Consider the following 21,846-nt stretch of genomic DNA (forward strand, 5'->3'; position numbering starts at 1 on the left):
TATAATGGGTTCAAATGTCTTTTTTCTCTATCACATGTGCCACATACGTACAGTAGGGCTGGGCGATATATCACATGCAATTGTCACACGCATTTCGTCAGTAAAGCCGTTTCCCTGATTACCGCTAAATCACCATCACCTGCTTTCAAATGGAGCGGCATTTAATAGACAGATCCTCAGAAAACTAACAATCTACCCAATAAATCCCTCACCATCCCAAATGAATCGCCTTCGATAATGAACGCGATATTGCGTAGCTTGTCAGTGATCTACGGCTCTGTATATTAAATGCCGCTCCATCTGAAAGCAGGTGATGGTGATTTAGCGCTAATCAGGGAACCGGCTTTACTGACAAAATGCGCGTGACAATCACATGCGATATATCGCCCATCCCTAAGTACAGTGTGTTTGATTATGAGGGTGTATGTCATGAGTTTGTATTTTATTTTTGTGGTTCCACTGGAGCAATGGTTCTCAACCTTTATGACCCTAAAAGAGCATGGTACCCTGACAGCCAATAACATCTCTGGGTCTGCTCTTTCAGTGACAAGTTTTTGTACTTTCCTTACCTTATATCCCCTCCAGAAAGCCTGGATCAACACTGCAGCTTGCTCGTCTGTTAGAAGCAGAGACGCTGGGATGTGCGGCCTGGGACTGACAGAGAGAGAGCATTTAGACCCAGTGGTTCTCAACCTTTTTTTCATAAATGGCCGCACTATGGTCCAAGTGCAAGTCTCACCAACACAAAACAAACATACAACATACTACACCAACAAAAAAAAACAACCATATTTATAATATTATAGCCTAAATATTATAATATCTAATTGATTACATTAATTGAAATAAATAAATAATTATACTCACCATAAATAAACCACATGATGCTGTCGGGAGCTGACCAATTTTGTGAAATTCGGCTCGAAAGGAGTAACAGCACAATGAAGTTGTGATTGTAAGATGCAGTCTGTAAGATGCCCACGGGAGCATTACTTGACGCGCAACATTGCAGAAAATGTGCATTCACAAATGTAACTTCATGATGATCCATGATCCAAATATGGAAAGCACTTTCAAATTTAATAATATGAGGTTCTCTCTCCAGAGAGGTTGTTTTGCCACATTTCTTCAATTAAGGATGATTGCTGCGTAGTATGGGTGTTTCTATTTGCCCTGAACTTCTTAAAGTGAGTTGCGGGGCAAACCGAAAATCCAGCACTCTCCTTCACTGCTGATACTGTGACTATTCCTGTTTGTATGTGTTCATTTGCTGGCATTTTCCCCACATTCTTTTTTTTCTCCCTTAAAAACAAAATTTGTACATTCTGATGCTCAATTTTACCAAACTAATGGCTGTTGATGACTATTTGAATTGAATTCTGCCAAAGTGCGCGCTTGTATGTGTTCGTTAAATGCGAAAACGTAATGTGAGTAGGTCTGCTCATGTCTGAAAATAATATATGAAAAACTAAATAATTTTTACATAAAAACGTTAGGCTATAGCTTATGTTTCGTTAGTACATTTTTTTTAATTAATGTAAAAACTAAAATGAATTGTAAAACTGAAAGTTATTTTTTTTAATTATTGTGTTCAGCATGGTGGACCGCATTTGAATTTGTGACGGGCCGCATGCGGGCCGCGGGCCGCGGGTTGAGAACCACTGATTTAGACTGTAGTGTCTGTCATGCCAATAAATCACATTCAGAGCTGAAATGAAAACTGAGAGAGACAGCAGAGTACGTTTATTAGGCAATCTACTTACTGTTCAAGAAGCCAGTTCTGGACGAAAGGGATTGAATGAAAATGTGTAGGTGTTCGCTCTGCCCGAGGGTTTTTACTGATGGACAAGAGCGAAAAATAAAAGAACATATTGAAACACATTTAACCACACACAAGGAAATAAAGTGTTGGCAACACACACAGGGTCACATTTCTCTTACTCACTTGTATAGCCATTCAGTGAGGAAGTCACAGCCATTAAACGCCGTCTTTTTCCTCTAGATGACAATCGAACATGTGAAATAAACACAATGAAAAAGATGTTATATTACAAGATTAAATATGTCTCTGATCAGTGGAAAATCCTGGTATAGATCATGTAGTTGGGCGACAAGGAATGTCTATACAGTAGCTTTCAAAAGTTTAAAAACATTACGGTTTTTAAATGTTTTTTTTATAAAAGTCTCTTCTGCTCAACATCTTCTGCTCCGTTTTTGTGCTCAAAAAATACAGTAACATTGTGAAATAGTATTTGTTATTTAAATAACTGTTTTATATTGCAATATATAGTAAAAAACGTAACGTATTTCTGTAATCAATGCTGAATTTTCAGCATAATTTCTCCAGTTTCCAGTGTCACATGATCCTTCAGAAGTTGTGCTGCTTAACATTTATGCATTAACTATGACCGAATACCATTTAATATTATTATTATTATCAGTGTTTAAAGTTGTGCTGCTTAACATTTATGCATTAACTATGACCGAATACCATTTAAACATTTGAATGGTCGTAAAAGTGTACATTATATAAAAGGAAATGATATAAAATACATGATAGAACATGATGAATAAATACTTTTTTAGAAACTATGCCACACTACCATTCAAATCTGACAGTATTCGAAGTATACGTGATATAACAGGAAATAAAAGTAGAGAGCACATTATGAATTTTCACTTAATGTATGTTACTGAACTGCTGCTGAGATCACTGCTAGAGCTGACCTCCGTGCAGCGGTGCTTCTGCGCTTCTGCGAGCAGAGCCTCCAGTCCAGGCAGCAGCACCGGAAACACTCGCTCCTCCAAATAACACCGACTGAGCCCTGCACACAGGCCCGGGGACACCGCAGACCTGTCTCAGCCGAGATGAAAGATGGTCAGGTACCACTTTAGAGAGCTAACAAGCAAATAAATAAATAGGAATCTCAAATATTGGCAGTCAGATTAACTTACTCTGTTTGAGAAGAGCATCTGATGAAGAGCTGGTAGTCTGTTAAACGTGAAGACTCGTTCATGTCTTCCTCTGCAAAACAGGACAAAACATGTAGTCTTTCTTAATATTAGCCCTCTCACAATAACAACGCGCATGGATTTAATGGCATTATTTAACTGATACTGACACAGCTTTCACTGTGAATGATTTAGCCGATGCGTCAAGAAAGAGAACAGGAAGAAGAATATTTTTGGCTCGAGATCGGTGTTTTTTCTCACCTGAACAGCGCTACACAACACGACAGAAAGCAGTGTGTGTGTGTGTGTGTGTGTGTGTGTGTGTGTGTGTGTGTGTGTGTGTGTGTGTGTGTGTGTTACACTCACCGTTCCTAACGCAGCACCGCACAGCTCCCATCCCGTCAAGCTTTGTTTTCAGTAACCATAGTGACGGTAAACTAAGACAGTAGTAACGACATTTTGACCGGATTCACGAAAATCTTCTCCTTGTTTTCCTTAATAATAGTTTTTAAGAGCTTTCTTAACACATGACATCAAAACTTACCTTCATCAAACACACCCAACCCACCACCATCTACATCAAACAACCACAATCACCCACATCAAACACAACCACACACACCCCATCTTCCTCAATCCATCTACTACAATCCACAACAACGGTAGTTATTTACTGCACCTCTCAATACAAGAAACACAGATATATGTGAATAAACGGGAGTCTTTGGGAATCGAGACATGCAGCACCGTCTTTTCAATCACTAAAAACAGCGGGACGATCGAAAACGCTTAATGTAGGTCATTTTCAAAGTTTATATCCAATACATGTTATGAAGAAAGCAGATGATCCCGGAATATGAACGTAACATCTTCCTTGCTTTATCAGACTTACACACCTCAGAATTCCATCTGGAGTGATAAAGTTACCTGTACTGTACTCTTGGCCCACGTGATGTGATATTAATGATGACGTGTCACAGCAGGTGTGCTCAAGGCAACAGGCCACAAGATGGGAGTGTTGTATTATAGAAAGAGTTCAGATGGTTATACTGGGGGGCAAAAACCTTCCTGATACAGCTCTGCATACATTGGGTCATTTTTGTTTTCATGTTTTATAAATTATTTATGTTTAAAGCATTTTAAATGACCCAAACATACCGATTTAATTCTTTCACAATCTTGGACAAAATGGCAGATGGCAACAGTTTCCGAGGTAGAATTGGTTAATAAAATGTTAATAAAGGTGGGGCTGCAAGTAACTTTAACTATTAATAATGTTACTTCCAGATATCCTTTTTTTTTTTTTTTTTTTTTTATTCCCAGCCAGTTTAATTGCAGATATCTTAAAATGAGATTTGACTGGAAGAATTCCAGGGTCATTGTACGAAATCAGTGCCTTTTTTTTGCATCCCTAAGAAATAATCAAACATAGAATTAATATAGCCTAACAACAAATAAATTTGCGATGTAAAAACAACAATACTATGTATTCTTGCATAAATTTGACATCAGATTAAAGTCAATAAAAGGTTTTCAGGCCTGTCCCTCACTATGATTTTCTTTTTCAGCAGGACTTTTAATGCAATGTCAATACTGTTACCATTTCTTTAAATGTAAATTTAAACAATAATTTTACATTTAATATAATCAGTATCTACAAGTAATATCCTTTCAAATCCTGTGCTTTAGGGAACTTGAGTATTAGTTAATTAGTGTCAAACCTGTTACTGTCAGCCCTGTAACTTTTCAGAGTAACAGGTTTTGATGTGGGTAACAGGGATGACACAGATTAGGTGTCACCCTGTTTTTAAAGATGGTCTGTGTAAAATGCAAATATGTTTAAAGGTCACCAGCATCAGTTACAATTTTAGATGCCTGTATCATTCAGTGGCATATGAGCATCAGTTACAATTTTAGTTAGTATAGTTGGTATTGTTACTGTTACTATTGTTGATGTTTATAACCTGGGATGCGTTTCCCAAAACCATAGTTGCTAACTAAGTTAGCAACTTTGTTGGTTGCAATACAAGGTTGTTTCTCCCAGCCTGACCATTGGTCAAGCTGGTTTTAGCTGGTTGTTTCTCCCAGCCTGACCAGACAGGATGATCAGTCTCAATAAAACACTTACCCACCCCCTCCCCACCCCAAATTTTCAATACTGCATCCATGTACACTCATTTACAAACAAGAGCAGCAAGGTGACTGCAGACTCTCACCCCAGGCTTGCAATCTTCAAGAAAATGAAAATGAAAAATGAAAAAATGAACATGTAGTTGCAAAGTTACTTACTGTTAGTAGCATGTCTAAAGTTGACTATCAATAAAAAAATCACCCTCCAAAATTAGGATGTTCTTGTGTTCTTGGTCATCTGAATGAAAAAAAATAAAAATAAAAAAATCCAAATATAAAAAAAATTTTTAAAAAATCATAAAGTTGAAACAATCCCAGTGAAAAGAGTGACTAAAATGCTGCTCATATATGTGAAAACTATCTCACAGTTCTAATTAAACTATAGCATCTAGTAACGTTTGTTTCGGTAACAGGGTTGACAAAAAAATACCAAAACATGGGGTAGAAAAAGTCATAATTAGTCTAAATTAGTCAAAAGTTATGGCAAGCCGTATTAGCATTTAAAACTTTGATTCTACTATCCATAAGATATATTTTTAAGATAGTTTCAATTAGTTTTAATTTTAAGATAGACCTTTATCTCACTTCCTATATCCAGTAAGCAAAGCGAAGCAACGACAACCTTACGCCAGTTTTCACGATTTTCTGACACAAAAGGAACTGAGGAACGCATGGGTGAGATTGATTAGGCGGGATTCGTGTGCAGTATACATTTATAAATTGAGGATGTTTAAATCTCAATGAGTGGAAGGAAGAGATTGAAATCCGGTGCTACACCTCGCCGATTTGTTTGGAACAACTGAGGTAAAGACCTTATTTCTCAGGAGTCAGCTTTTGACCGGAATAGGACTTGCCTTTGGGGTTGACATTAGGGGCGACTACACTAATCCACCCCATGAAGTCTTACTACCGGATGAAGTGAACGAGGTTACAACCCAAAACAGACCACAACTATGCAGATCAACCTTTACCTGGTAAGTACACTGAATAACACTGCATCAGAAAATGTAAAGTTAAAAATACAAGACAAGTTCACTGGAGATGTATTAACTGTATAAACATACGTACATGTATGTATACTACATTTCAGATGCAAAATAACTGCCATCTAAAAATTTCTTGACCAAAATGACCAGTTTTATGAGGCTCGCATGTTTAGGTTCATTAATTTCACTTTAATGGCAATGCATAGGTCCTTTTTATGTGAAATAACTGAACATAAATAAATATGTAAATAAAATATGTGTGTGTGTATACAGTGCCCTCCATAAGTATTGGAACAGTAAAGACAAAAAATTGTTCTGTTTGCTGTGAAGTCAAGAAATCTGTAAATATGATTAAAAGATGAATATGAGACAAAAACTACAGGATGTCACATTTTATTATTGGGTGATTCAACACAAAGATGTTTTACCAGCTAAGAAGATCAGCGCTTTTAGAGTTTCATCTCCCTATCTGATGTGAGCATAAGTATTGAAACAGTTGCCTCACAGGTCTTTCTAATTGTTCAGCTGTGTCCTGTTGCATTAATTCTTCAGATATTAAAAGCAGGGAATATATCTTATCAGTTATATCCATTGCTTCTGCATTCTAAGTCTTGCAATGGATGATGACACACACAAACCAGGATGAAGACGAGGAAGCCGACTCTGAGAAAAAAAAAACAAGCAATTGGGATGCTAAAAGAAAAGAGGAAGTCTATTAGATCTATAGGAAAAACAAAGGGCATGGATAAATCAAGAGTAGGAAACTACAGGCGACATCAGCAACCAACAATGACCTGATCGGCTGAGAAAAACAACAGTAGTTGATGACAGACAAATCATAAAAGCTGTGAAAATGAACCCTAAAATACATGTCTGTAAAATCACCAACAACCTCCAGAAAGCTGGGGTGATGCTCTGTGAATCTACACTCCGCAGGAGAATTTGACACAGAATTACAGAAGCTGCACAGCAAGATGCAAACCTCTGATCAGCACCAAAACTAGAAAGGCAAGATTCTTCACAAATGTGAGCCAGTAGAGTTTTGGAACTGAGTTGATGGACCGATGAGACAAAGATTAACCTTCATCTAAGTGATTGGAAAGCAAAAGTGTGGAGAAAAAAAGGGAACTACAAACGATCCTAAGCATACAACCTCATCTGTAAAGCTTGGTGGAGGTGGTGTCATGGCATGGACATGCATGGCTGTCTCTAGAACAGGAACTCTTCATTTAAATGATGACTTAATGTATGATGGCAGTAGCAGAGTGAATTTGGAAGGGTACAAAATCATCTTGGCTACCAATATTCAAGAAAATGCCACCAAACTCAATAGATAGCGGTTCATATTAGATCAGGACAATGACCCAAAACACCCTGCCAGTTCAGTCAAGGACTTTATCAGGGCAAAGAAATGTAAAGTCTTAGATTGCCCAAATCAATCTCCAGATTTAAATCTGATTGAACATTAATTTCATCAGCTGAAGAGGAGACCTAAAGACAAAAAACTCCCCAAAAACAAGCAACAGTTGGAATTGGCTGCATTAAAGGCTGGGGAAAAGCATTTCAAACCATAAGACCAAGAGTCTGGTGATGTCTATGAAGTGGATTATCCTTCATCTAAGTGGATTATCCTTCACTAAGAAGTGGGATTATCCTTCATCTGAAATGTTTGTTTTTTTCATCCTGAAATGTGAGGCAAATGTTGGATCACAGTAATTAGGAACCAAAGTTTCCACAAATCCCTTAATTCACTCGATTGGGATGTTCTCTTTTGTTCTGGACGGCAAGGGCAATGACTGTAACATCGAGAGTATTTTGCATTGATACCGATTTCACCAGGCTCAGAAAATTCTTCAAAAAGAACACAAAGAATGGCTTTTTGAACTCGTGTCATCAGAACAGGGAGTTCAACACACCACTGTTTCCGTTTAAAAAAACGTTTTGCAACGTTTTGTTGGGGCTGAACGCAGTCCAGCTTAAAGGGGTCATATGATGTGTGATTTCAATTTGGAGTGTTACAAGCTCTTGGTGCATAAAGAAGATCTGTAAAGTTGCTAAAGTCTAAAAAAGACTTAAAGTCTCAAACCCAAAGAGATATTCTTTATCAAAGGTAAGACTCTGTCACTTGTCAGATATCTGTTGTCTTTTAATAGATGGATTATTAACATATGTCTTTGGTGATGTGATTCTTCATTACATTTATGTTGGTCATTTTATCATCTAGGAAAATTACTTTTTCCTGCTGTAATAAAATGAAATAATGCCTTCACAATTTGGAAACAATGTAAAATGACTTTATAATGTACATAGTAATTACATTTTTGTGTGAAAATAATGGTTTATTAAAAATAATTATCAGTTTTTTTCTTTAATTTCTTATGAAAATACAAATTAACAATTAATAAAAAAGTTAGATGTTTACAATGTTAGTTAATGATACCTAATGAAGTAACTATTGTCAATAAATCGAATCCTATTGTAAAGTAATTGTTAAACAGGTTTAAATGTTGTATGCTGGAATAAAAACTGAATAAAATATGCTGTATCTGGAAATGTATTCATCCAAAATAAAATAAGTGTCGTGTAAACACAGTGGCTCTGTAGTGTATTTTACAAAACAAAAGAATACTAAAACTAAACTTAAAAAACAAAAACCAACCAAAATATAAAAAAAAAAAAAAAAAATAAAATATTTCTGTAAAAAAGAACTTAACTAGCATAAATCAACCCGTTATTTCAAAAAAACCCAAGGTTGCTGACCATTCGACCCAGCCATGGGTTGCAAAATAACTCCAGCCGTTGGGTTTCTTTGAACCTAGCACTTCTTAGTGTGTATGCCTGTAGTGCAAATATCGACTTCCAGCCAAATTGTCACATCTGTGTCAATAGTAAGCAACTGAAAATATACATATTTTTAATTTATTTAACATTTATATTCATCTCAGAATAATATGTATATCGATATCTCTGTTATTAGAATATTAACATTATCAATAGATTTAAAGCAAGAAGTTTTAACATTTATATTCATCGGGTAAAACTCATCACAGCATTTGAAACTTACATTCTGGAAATATTTTCATTGTTTTTAAACAACAGTGACACACAGAAATGTAGTTTGTCATGATGTTCATGCACACAACCTCAGCCTAAAGGCAAACACTTCATTAAAAGCTAACACACAAAAGAGACATGCAAACTCATTGATAAAACTCAAAATATACAAAAAACCAAATTTGTATAAAAAACTTAATATCATTTTTAATTTAGTATATTTAAATGTTGTGCTTTTATTTTCATTTTTAATTTAGTATATTTTAATTATGTTATATAAATGTATTGTAATTTATTCTAATTAAATTTATTTATTTAGTTATTTTTTGGACATGATTTTGCTCAGTTTTTCTTTATGAAAATAAAGCTGTTGAGCACTTCTATCTTTATTTTAATTTAATTAAAATAATATTTGCTTAGGCATATATTAGAAGCAGTCGAGCAACAGAAAAGGACAGCAGTTTTTGTAAGTGCTTTTGCCTCGTTTTTCTCATTAGATCTCAGCGCGGTAATCGTTGCTAGGAAACTTTTTTCCACTTACTGTGTTTTACCATGTTAAATACGTGCTCAAGTTGCATTTGTTCTTTGCGTTTGCCTATCGTGGGGCTCCCCAGTTTGGGTTTTGCTAAATAGAAAGGCGTACCCAAAGCCAGTAAAAGTACTTATTTACCCGTTTTGGAAGTATTTGTTAGAAGAAGCAGTCGAGCAACAGAAAAGGACAATATTTTATAAGTGTTTTGCCTTGTTTTTCTCATGAGATTTCAGCGCGGTTGTCGTTGCTATTTTTCGAAACTTTTTTTCCACATTACTGTGTTTTACCGTGGTAAATACGTGCTCAAGTCGCGTTTGTTCTCGCATTTGCCTATCGTGGGACTCCCCAGTTTCGGTTTGCTAAATAGTAAGGCGTGGCCAGTTGACTTCAATAACAAGTAATCAGGAAAATATAAAATTGGTTAGTTTCACCTCAGCAGCGGGGGTCACGGCAGTCCTTGTGTGAAGCCTCCTTGTGTGAAGACCGACGATAGTGTAAAGACCATCGACTCTACCTGCGCGACTCCACCGAGCAAGGACACCGAAAGGGCACTTGATTATGATTTTCTCCCCTTTCTTTACTTTTTGTACAAGTTGTTATCAAATACTTAGTTAGGTCAATTGTACTCACTATGTGCTTTAAAATCTCCTACTATTTCTACTAACTCTCGGAGAGCATGCACTGTACGTCGGAGGCAGGCCTATCCCAATAATCTTCAGCCTGTCCCTCTGACCTCTACTACTTTACTCTCTATTCCAGTTGGTTTTGGAACTGCCAGTCTGCTGTTAACAAAGCAGAATTTATTTAATCTATTGCTACTCATTCCGGTCTCAACCTCATGGCCCTAACTGAGACTTGGATCAAACACTTGAAGACCACTGCCACTCCCGCAGCTCTCTCCATTAATTTTCACTTTTTTCCCACACCCCGCGCACGAACGACTGGGAGGGGTGGAGGTACTGGTCTCCTTATCGCAAATGAATGGAAATTGATCTTCAGCCATCTCTTACAGGTAACACTTAAATTACACATTCAGGTTTGATCATACAGATAAGAATTAACCCTCTGAGGTCAACTAACGCGGATACGCATTTTGAGGCTTCTTCACCTGATAACACCGAAAAGAACTTAAATTACACATTCAGTTTTGATCATACAGATAAGAACAATACATCAATCAAATCTGTAAAGGGTCTACTTTTTTTGTATACAGACATAATAACACCAACAAACTTTGTGCACTTATAAAATAAAGATAACAAACAAGGTGTGCTGTCTGCAGCCTTTGTCTGCGCTTATCTTCATTTACAAACGCGTCATTAAAATAAACTGTAACTCAGTGAATACTCGACACAGAGACATGAGAGATATATCTATAGAAAGCCTGACATGTGTACTTTTAAACTAAACAAGTGCTGCCGAAAAACAAATATTCTGTGATAAAGTAAGCCATATGAAAGTAACGCGATGTCCGTTTTTTCACGTCTCCCTTCATTATCTTCTAATGCGACCACGCCCCACGCGCCGAGCGCGCTTTCAAATTCTAATGTTTCACTGAAGCGCACAGCTTGAATACGCCCACACAAACAGAAGACAACGCAGCGAGATTGTTCTTCAAGTTTTTTTTTATTTTACTGTTTGCTTCGCGATGAGAGGAATAAGACATAATTCACCCCAAAAAGATTGTGATGTGGTCGAGGATTTGAGATTTGGATTTCCTCAGAAAAAAAAGAACATGAAGCACTTTATTCAGCAGAGATCAATAAACATGAGTAAGTCTTTTTTTTATTTATTTATATACTTGTACTAGTTTTCACATAACGTGTAAACATTTTACTAGTTAGACTTTTTCCAAAGACTTTTTCCAAACTATAATTCCTGACTAAATGTATAATCAAGTGAAATATTATGAAGTTTCAATAACAATATACAATACTACCATTCAAAAGCTTGATGTAAATAATATAAATGTAACAAATAAATGTAACTGTAACAAATGTAACAAACAATGCTGTTCTTTCAATTTATCCCCCTAAAAAACCTGAAAAAAAATATTCTCGGCTCTTTTCAACATTAATAATAATAATGATAATAATAACAATAAATGGTTTTTTTTTGTAGAAAATAAGATTGTTAAAAGGATTTCTGAAGGATTGTGTGACTGGAGTAATGATGCAAAAAAATCAGTTTGAAAGTCAGCTTTGATTGTTCCTAATAAACCGTTTAACTGCACTCACAAGTGAATATTAAATTATGTTGTGGGATAATAAATATATTCTAAATAAACTACAAACATAAAATTATATACATTTATTTTGTCCTCACATTCTTTATTGTAACTCATCCCTCTCAGTCACACAGCTGACTGAAAGGCTCATTTATGCAGCTCATTATGCGGGCCTTTGTCTTCTCAGGTGTAAATCACAATGATATTCATGATAGTTGACGCCTACTCGCATATGACTTTTACCAACAAAAAGTGTCTTAGAAAATTTAAATCAATATATTGTTTTCTGTAAGTGAGTAAACAAGATGATTTTCACATAATTTAGAAAGAAAAATTTCTAGGGTACAAGCTCCAGTTCTCAAAAAGTCCCGGGAACAAATGTTCTGTATGTGTTTTATTGCCTTATTCAAGTGATTTAACATTTTTTAGTTTTTCACTAACCACGCATAACATTTTTTTTTCTCAAAAACACAATCATGTACAAACATGCTGCTCACATATTATTATAGCCCAGTTTGTGCTGATTACAGTGAGATTAGACTTTAGCCATTTAGATATTTTATAAGAAACTGAAAAAAAGCACAAATGTCAGGGCATGACAAACTTCTCCAGGCCCCAAAAATACCCTTAGACTCCAGAGGGTTAAAATCCACTTTGTAGTCATGTATCGTCTCTCCAGGTCAAACTGGGAAACGTCTTGGAGGAGTTGAATGTGTTACTATCAAACTTTCCCGAGGATGTTACTCCTCTGGTACTGCTCGTTGACTTCAAACATCCATCTAGAAAAACCTCAGGCTGCTGACTTCAACACTGCTCGCCTCATTTGATCTCAAGCGAGCGTCTACTACAGCTACGCACAAATCAGGCAACCAGCTAGACCTCATCTACACACGCTGTTGCTCCGTGGACAAACACTTTAGTTGCTCCACTGCACACCTCAGACCACTTCCTCATCACTTCTAACCTCACAATTACTCCTGACACGGCATTCAGCACTGGACACGAACAGTGCTACTACGCAACCTATGCTCACTCTCTCCCACTCACCTATCCTCTATGGTTTCGTCCTCACTTCCTTCACTCTCCCAGTTTTCAGCACTGGACACGAACAGTGCTACTGACACTCTTTGCTCCACTCTAACCTCTTGCCTTGGACAACTTTTGCCCACTGTCATCCAGACCAGCACGCACCACCCCAATCTGCCCCCTGGCTGTCCGATGTTCTCCGTGAACATCGCTCTAAACTCAGGGCTGCAGAGAGGAAATAGCAAAAATCAAGAAACTCTACCGACCTCAGTGTGTATCAGTCACTCCTCTCTTTCCTTCTCTGCAATTGTCTTCACTGCTAAAAACAAACATACTACCACAACAAAATTAACAACTGTTCTGACTCTCGCACACTTTTCAAAACTTTCTCTTCTCTTCTTTGTCCTCCTTCCCTCCTCCCTTCATCCACTCTTACAGCTGATGACTTTGCAGTTTTCTTCACAAATAAGACAATAACCATCAGTGACCGATTCTCCACACCGCAGACTGATGATAACTTCATAACGACTAATACACGCTCTCCTCCTTCTCTCCACTCTCAGAGACAGAAGTTTCCAAACTTATCCTTTCCAATCATCCTACTACTTGTCCACTTGATCCTATCCCCACTCACCTCCTTCAGGCCATTTCTTCTTCAGTCATACTTTCACTTACTCACATTATCAACACCTAGCTTCACTCTGGTACATTTCCCACAGCATTTAAGCAGGCTCGGGAGAAGAAACCATCTCTAAATCCAGCACTTTTAGAAAACAACAGACCGGTATCCCTTCTTCCATTCATTGCAAAGACACTTGAGCGAGTCTTGTTCAACCAACTCTCTATGTTTTCTTGTACAGAACAACCTCCTGGACAGCAACCAATCTGGCTTCAAAAGCGGCCACTCAACTGAGACTGCCCTGTTCTCGGTTACTGAAGCCTTGCGACTGGCGAGAGTAGCTTCCAAATCCTCAGTACTCATCTTGCTGGATCTGTCTGCTGCTTTTGACACAGTTAACCACCAGATTCTCCTGTCCACCCTCAGAAAGATGGGCATCTCTGGAACCGCACTCCTGTGGTTTTAAGTCCTACCTCTCAGGTAGGTCCTTCAGGGTGTCTTGGAGGGGTGAGGTTTTTAAGTCACAACTTCTTGCTATTGGGGTTCCAAAATAATAATTAATTGCACCACCACTCTTCTCCATCTACATGACGTCATTAGGACTTCTCATTCCAACCAGATGATCCGACGGTAGCTGCTCGCATTGCAGCCTGTCTGGGAGACATTCCTAGCTGGATGAAGGATCATCATCTTCAGCTCAACCTTAATAAGACAGAACTGCTTGTGGTTCCAGCTAACCCATCGTTTTCAGCACAACTACTCTATACAGCTGGGTTCGTCAACCATAACTCCATCCAGGACAGCCAGAAACCTAGGAGTTGTGATCGATCATCAGTTATACTTCACAGACCATATTGCTACAACAACCCGGTCCTGCAGATTTGCCTTATACAACATTAGGAAAATCAGACCCTTCCTGTCAGAGCAAGCCCCACAACTTCTTGTCCAAGCTCTTGTTCTCTCCAGACTGGACTATCTTAACGCTCCCTCCTGCATGCCCTACCAAACCTCCTAAAATGATCCAGAATGCAGCAGAGAGAGTTGTCTTCAATGAGCCAAAAAAAAGCTCACGTTACTCCTCTCTTCATTAGGAGTACTGAAGGTTACACTGGCTACCAGTAGCCCCTCCGCATCAAATTCAAGGTACTGATGCTTGCCTACAAGACGACCACTGGCGCGGCAACCGATATACCTAAACTCACTAGTTCAAAACTTATGTGCCCTCCAGAAGCTTGCGTTCTACAAGTGAACGGTTCCTTGTGGTGCCATGCCAAAGAGGTTCAAAATCACTCTCATGGACCTTTTCCTGGACTGTGCCCAGCTGGTGGAATGACCTCCCAATCTCAATTCGAACAGCTAAGTCTTTACTTTTCATCAAAAAAACATCTAAAGACACTTTTTTTTAAAAACTTTTTTTCGCCAGCACTTCACCAACTAATACTAGCACTTACCTTTTCTTTTCTATTCTGGTCTGATTGCTTCTATTGTTCTCATTTGTCTACGTGTTCTGTGCTAGACTAACTGAGACTTGTCATGGCAGTTTTGTAATGTTGTTGTTCTCTCACTCTACTGATCTCATCTATAATTCTCAAAAATTAAAAGTATTGGATAAAAGCGTCTGCTAAAGGATTAAATGTAAATATAAATGTATTAAATATCATACATTCTTTTTGCAGCATTGAGCATCATACATGAAGCATTAAGCTGTACATAGCTATATTGGTTCTGGTAAGGGAGCAGATTTTAAGGATCCTTTCCATTGTATTCTCTTACTAAATTCTGCTCTCTGCCAAATTCTATCATCAGAAACAACAAAGTACAGATATGCCTATGATGAAACTAAGATATTCATTTCACAGTGTAAACAGCTTCAAACACTTCATTAACAAAGTAAATGAACACTTCTTTGACAACGTAAACTTAACAAAACTCTCTTTCTGCACAATGAACGTGTTAAAATGAATAACTTTGATGTTTATATTAAATTCACATTAAATACAAAGTCATTAAAATTCGTCATGAAAAATATTTTATGGCAGAACACCCATATCTGGTACTTAAGTAAAAAGATGAGTTTTTAATATGTACATAATAGATACACTATTAGGCTACTTTGCCCGTTGCCCATTATATATCAACTAACATAATCTATAAAGGTGCAAAATGCATTTTACTTACACATATTTGAGAGTTGAGATATTTCATGATATAGAATCTGAATCAGAATCAGAAAGAGCTTTATTGGCAAGTATGTGTTTACACACACAAGGAATTTGTCTTGTGTCAGGAACTTCCAGTACAGAAAATACAAACATAGTGTATACATACATATAATTAAGGTTATATTGAAAAAATCATGTGAAATCTACAGTAATTTACTGTTAGTGCACAGAAAATTACTGTATATAAGTTCACAATACAATACTGTAAATTCAGTTTAAGTAGCAATAAAAAAACAGAAGTATTGTAAAAATTCACAGCAAACACAGGAATGTCCTGTAGTGAATCACAGTAGCAAGAAAGGGCTTATATAAAATCACAGTTAACTGCTAATGTCCTGTGGAAATCACAATAACTATTTGTACTGTACATGTACAGCCTATTATGTACTGTACAGATTGACAACACATTGCACTGGAAGCAGGGCTGCCAGCCAATTACAGTAAGTTACCCTGAAGAAAGCTGCAGAACTGGCACAGCTGTGTTGAGATGGAAGTAGGATGTGGGATCACCACCTATAAATACATGATTGTTAGAACAATATAAATTAAATAAAGCTTTATTCATGTGTCTTTATTTATTGTTATGGTTCCCTTTCAGTAGGTCACTTTCGACATCATGTCAGTGACCAACGAATCGGGACCTCGCTTAGACCAATCTACTTCAAGTGTAAACTAAATGAGCCAATGCACATTGGCATGTGATTATTGAATCCAGCTGCAGCTGATCATAGTGGTGAGCATAAAAAGGCAGCAGATGCAACGCATACCAGCTTTTCGCTTAGGAGCCGAGCAACAACATCGTTCTGCTCCTACCAAACTGCTTCGTGTGTGACGGCGCTTCAGCGGTGGTCATTCCTGTGTTGAGTGGGTTGCGCACTCCAGGCTGCACTACCCACTGTTGCAAATTTCCCCTGTGCGTCTCAGCACCTAAAAGAGCATTTCCCTGAAAGAGCCTATTTACTCTAAAAGAGCTTACATGGGTGCATCTAAAGTGTGTAAAGATGAGGATCGTCTTTTTTAAAGATGCTGTTTCACACGTGCGTTGCTGGATGTGGTCGTTACCTGGAGCCAGGTGATGGTCACGATTGTTGCCTCACATGTCTGGGCATTAAACACGCTGAGGTGGCGTTCGCTGATGAGTCATGTTGCCATTGCGGGAAGATGACCATCTCGGAGCTGCGGGCCAGGCTCCATTTCCTCCAGGGGGGCGGAGCTCCGTTGCTTCTGCCACGATCTAGTGCTTGTCCTGGTGGCTGCCAGGCGAGGGCTACTTCCAGCAGTAGCACGGGTGGTTTTTGAGGCTTATAGTGGTGGCAAACACCTCAGGGAACCAACCTTTGTGAGACCATCGCTCCTCTAGCACTTCGCAAACAGTTGAGCCGTCAAAGGAACGCACTGGGCCCTCTTCAAAGAGCGTACCAGCCGTATCCTTCAGTGCTCCTCCCAACGATGTCGATCACTGCATCAGAGGGAGAGCTCTCTGAAGAGGATGGTGGCAAGGCCTGAATCGGATCCGGTGATGTCAGCTATGCTTTCCCGGGCCACCGAGAGGGAAGGGCTCGAGTGGAGCCCGTCAAACCTGCCCGTGAGAGCGGAAGAGCAAGAGGCCCCGGGACGGGCGACCAAGAGAGGGAGGAAGCTGCTCTTTGGGGGATGGTGAAGGCGGTTTTCTCTGTCCCTGGGTCCCAGAAGGCCACGGAGAGTCGCGGACGGACCAATACCGGACTACACTCATCCTCCTCCATTGCCAGCGGGTGGTTCGAGAGCGTCAACAAAGGCCTACTCATGCATCCTCTGCCAAGCTGTGGAACCAGGTAAGCGTTGCACCACACACTAAGACCCCCCCTTCGGTCCACCCACAAACTGCCCGAGTTGGGTCCCTGCATTCCACCTCGCTGGTCAGCTGTCAGTACAGCGCTGGTTCTGTTGGTCCCACTTGCATGGTGTCTGGGTGCCTGGCTAGCGCTACCCAGCCCATCAGCCTCGGCTATGTGATTGAGTTTGCCCGGCATCCCCCCAAGTTCAGCGACATCCACTTCACAACAGTACTAATGCTCCTTGCGACAGCCCCTCTCTGGGAGATTTCTCTGAAGAAGGATCTACTGATTCAGAGATGGGGCACCCTGTGGCAACCCACGTCCAGACCTCTGGAAACTTCATGTCTGGTTCCTAGAACGGGACATGGAGGTTCTTGGTGGCCTACCTCAAGAGGTAGTTGACCACCATCACTTCGGCGAGAGCACCATCTACGAGACACGCTTATGCCTTGAAGTGGAACCTGTTCGTTGAGTGTTGTCCTTCTCGAGGGAAGTCGGTAGGTAAGATGCCCGATCAGGTTCGTGCTTTCCTTTGTGCAGCAAGGTTTGGAGACAAAGCCTCCCCCACCACCAAAAAATTTTCACACCGATATCTCCTAAAAACAACACCCTGTAAAAGAGAAGTCAGTAAATAATGACCCAGTTGGGTCATCAGGTTCCTTAGGGGGGCGAGAAGGTTAGGTCCTCCCGGTCCCCCTCAATACCCTCTTGGGACTTGTCTCTAGTGCTTAAAACACTACAGCAGGGCCTATTTGAGCCTTTGCAATCAGTCAAGCTAAAGTTTCTTTCATTAAAGACTTTGATCCTGCTTGCACTAGCCTCCATCAAGAGGATAGGGGACCTGTACGCATTTTTGGTCGACTATTCGTGCCTAGAGTTTCGGCAGGCTGACTCCCAGGTAATCTTGAAGCCCTGGCCCTGCTATGTGCCCAGGTTTCCCACTACTACCCCTCATGGATCAGGTGATGAGCCTGTAAGCGCTGCCACCAGAGGAGGCAGACCCAGCCTAGCTTTGCTCTGGCCCGTCCGAGCCTTGAGATGCTACTTAGACCAGAGACAAAGCTGTAGGACCTCAGACCAGCTCTTTGTCTGTTACAGAGGCCAACAGAAGGGGAAGGCCATCTCTAAGCAGAGGATGGCCCCCTGGATTGTGGATGCCATCGCCCTGGCTTAGTGCCCTGCCAGGTTGTGTTGCATACTCCTGGGTGCTGGCTCGTGGCACCTCACTGACAGATATTTGTAGAACTGCAGGCTGGGCGGCCCCCAACACATTCGCTAGATTCTATAGCCTTCGTGTGGAGCCAGTATCCTCCTGTATTCTCACCTCAAACGGATAGAGGCATTGAGTGGCCCTGGTTAGTGTCAGCTTGCTATAAACTGCTCCAGGTACTGTAGACCCTGTCAAGCTCCTCCATCCTCTCTTCTGCCTTGGCAGCCAGACACGGCAGAACATCCAGTGCCAGGCCTTCACCCTGTGAATCATTGAGGAACCGGTAGAAGGCTTGGTTCCATATGTGAGACCTAAGTGGATCCCATATGTGTAAAGTCCACGGTATAGCCTCAGAGCCAAGTTTCCCCGGCAGACTTCTGCCATTTCCAAGAGGGTTACGATCACCTCCAATCTTCCATATGCACCTAAACGGATGTTCATATGTGTATTGCTTCCGAATCCTCCTCCGGGAAGGGTGGAGCTTCCGCAACATCCCTGTTCCAAGTGAAATGTATACATTTTCCCAGTGTTTATCCAATCTCACTGAGGGGGGTAGTGCTACCAGCAGCAGTGAATGGTCTTCTTGTTGCAAGCCCCGGCCTACACCAAAAAGGGGTGGCAGGCGGCTCGCAAAGGGCACTGGAAGGGGCGACATCCATGGCACTTTGGTAGGGGATCCCAATTCGTGGGTCACTGACACAACAATGAGAATGACTGACTGAAAGGGAACATCTCGGTTATTTATGTAACCCTCGTTCCCTGAATGAGGGAAATGGAGATGTCACGTCCCATCGCCACGGCTGCTGCACCACCGCTGAGCGGCTGGGTCACCGGCTCGGCTCCTCAGCGAAAACCTGGTATGCGTTTGCACCAACTGCCTTTTATGCTCACGCTGTGATCAGTGGCAGCTGGATGCAATAATCACATGCCAATTTGCATTGGATTGTTTAGTTTACACTCTATGTAGAATGGTCTCTCTAAGCGAGATCCCAATTCGTCGGTCACCCGACGTGACGTCTCTGTTCCCTCCTTCAGGGAATGAGGGTTACATGCTTAAACCGAGATGTTACCCGCATTTCTTCATTACACCCACATTGCACACTATCCAGTGACTGCCTTGGTTACATTGGCCAGTGAACCTGGAGGCCACCAGCATAACTTTCCGTCTGTGCCCTTAAACCATTCTACTGGAATTATATCCATCTTCTTACAGCCATCCGTATCGACTTGGTCCAAATATATACAACAAACACTAAATGAGGAGACAATTGTAAAGTTAAATGAGTTATGTACTGTGTAGCTGAGGCAAAGCACAAACAATTCTCTCAAGAAGCAAAAAAAAAAAAAAAAAAAAAAAAAAAAAAAAAAAAAAAAAATGGTTTAGTGAAGTCTTTACTGGAGCACTAGAAAGCGACCAGACAGTTATGGAAAGCAAACAGAACTCCCAGATATGTGGAATCAATAGGGTAGCTGAAAAAAGATGTCCCTGTCTCAAAAAAAAGTTTATACACCACATGTGTTCCTCCAGTTGAATGCACAATGTTCCGCACAATCCCAACTCTTCCCTCAAGTTCAGAACAATAGGTACCAGCTGAGTTTGAGATTATTGTGTCTTTGTCTTTGTATATCTTGTATTGATTGACACGGAAAGCACTGATCCAGATTCATGATGTGTGTCAGTTTAGTTTAGATCTTCTGGCATTTCTTCAGGCATGTTTGATAGTCTTTTCATAAATACGCCCTGACAATTTGTGTGCACAGGATTCTGTGGCCTTTTCACCATTTTTTTTCATCTGTCCCAAAAAATTCTCGAAATGGAAAAACATGAAACTGAGTCCAGAGAGTCATACTTTTTAGCATCAATCTGCTAAATGTAAACAGACTGGGTTATTGTTTTGCCAGAAAAATTTGTCCCATATATCTTCGCAAAGTTTTGGTAACAAAACATCACATTAATAATTTTTGGGGCATACCCATAGTATTGTCTACACCATAGGAGAAGTATTTTCTCATAGCAGATGACAAAACAAGAAAGTTTTTGTACTGTTGACAGGGCAGTCTTTGAAAAAAGCAACATCAGGTCTTTTATATAGTTAAAACTGTCTGAAATTCTGTGGCCTTCTGTTCGGGCCTGTACTCAGTCAGCGAAAACATGGCTTTCTGGAGAAAGTTCTGAGACAAGCGTTGCCTACACAGTTTCAAGTGATCAGAGATAGCGGATAGAGCAAAAGACGAAAAAACTGACAATTGCAAACGGTCCCTTAAAACCACAGGAGCAATTAATTACAGACAATGCCCAAGCAAACTAAATGCAGTATAGTCCAAAGGAATACTGGGAAACCATGCCAATGCCTAGTGCCTGGAGAGGGTGATTTAGAGTGATGGTGGTTCTTCATCAGGACATTTGATCAAATGCTCAATATCTGTCCTTGGGCTGGCAGGAAAACACAACTTTGCCATCAAGATAAATGCATCATACAGTATGCAGCGCTCACAAGAACTGTAGCCACCATGACCCTTTGATACATTTTAAAAAAGGCTCTTACAGGAGTGTCACAGATAAAAGCAGCTGGCCAGTGGTTACATTGCAGTGTTTACCATTAAAAAGTTAACTTTTAAGTCTTCTATAAAATCATGCCACCTGTAGTAATTTTTACTGATTCATGGTTTACAGGACCTGCATATGACACCTATAATAAACACATTTGATTTTGGTAATTCAAACTATTTGACCAATATAGCGCCACAACTGCAGATTAGAGCCTCCTAGAAAGAGGGAATCCATCAACCATGCACATGAACAGTCAGTGGTGTCTGTGTCTGTTCACTCTCGCTGTAATCCTTCAATTATGAATGATTGCACTTGTAAGGCCAAAATGGTAGACAACTCTGACCCATTTCTGTTTACATCACGTTCTTTCGTGATACTCAGGAGAGTTCGGGATCCTTTGGGGAATCCAGTCCTAGCGCCAGAAGTAGACTTAATAGGTCTGAAAGTGCAGAAGAGACACATTTCAGTTAGCTGCCAATCCAGCCAGTTTCCTTTTAGCATCATTAATGGGTTTCCTCTT

The 21,846-nt window shown here is 39.9% G+C and overlaps 1 protein-coding gene across 3 annotated transcripts in view; it reads right to left on the reverse strand.

Annotated features, from left to right (window-relative positions):
* The window catches only part of iqck (IQ motif containing K), a 131,290-nt gene that overhangs the window by 23,230 nt on the left and 86,214 nt on the right, over positions 1-21,846 (reverse strand). For all 3 annotated transcript variants that reach the window (XM_042721044.1, XM_042721046.1, XM_042721045.1), the window contains exons 3-6: positions 2,728-2,854; positions 1,946-1,998; positions 1,764-1,838; positions 570-654 (exon numbers count right to left, since the gene is read on the reverse strand). In XM_042721044.1, the coding sequence (XP_042576978.1) occupies positions 570-654; positions 1,764-1,838; positions 1,946-1,998; positions 2,728-2,854 (340 nt within the window). The remainder of the gene's footprint in view (positions 1-569; positions 655-1,763; positions 1,839-1,945; positions 1,999-2,727; positions 2,855-21,846) is intronic.

Source organism: Cyprinus carpio, chromosome B3 (genome assembly GCF_018340385.1).
Source record: "Cyprinus carpio isolate SPL01 chromosome B3, ASM1834038v1, whole genome shotgun sequence".
Lineage (NCBI taxonomy): Eukaryota > Metazoa > Chordata > Actinopteri > Cypriniformes > Cyprinidae > Cyprinus > Cyprinus carpio.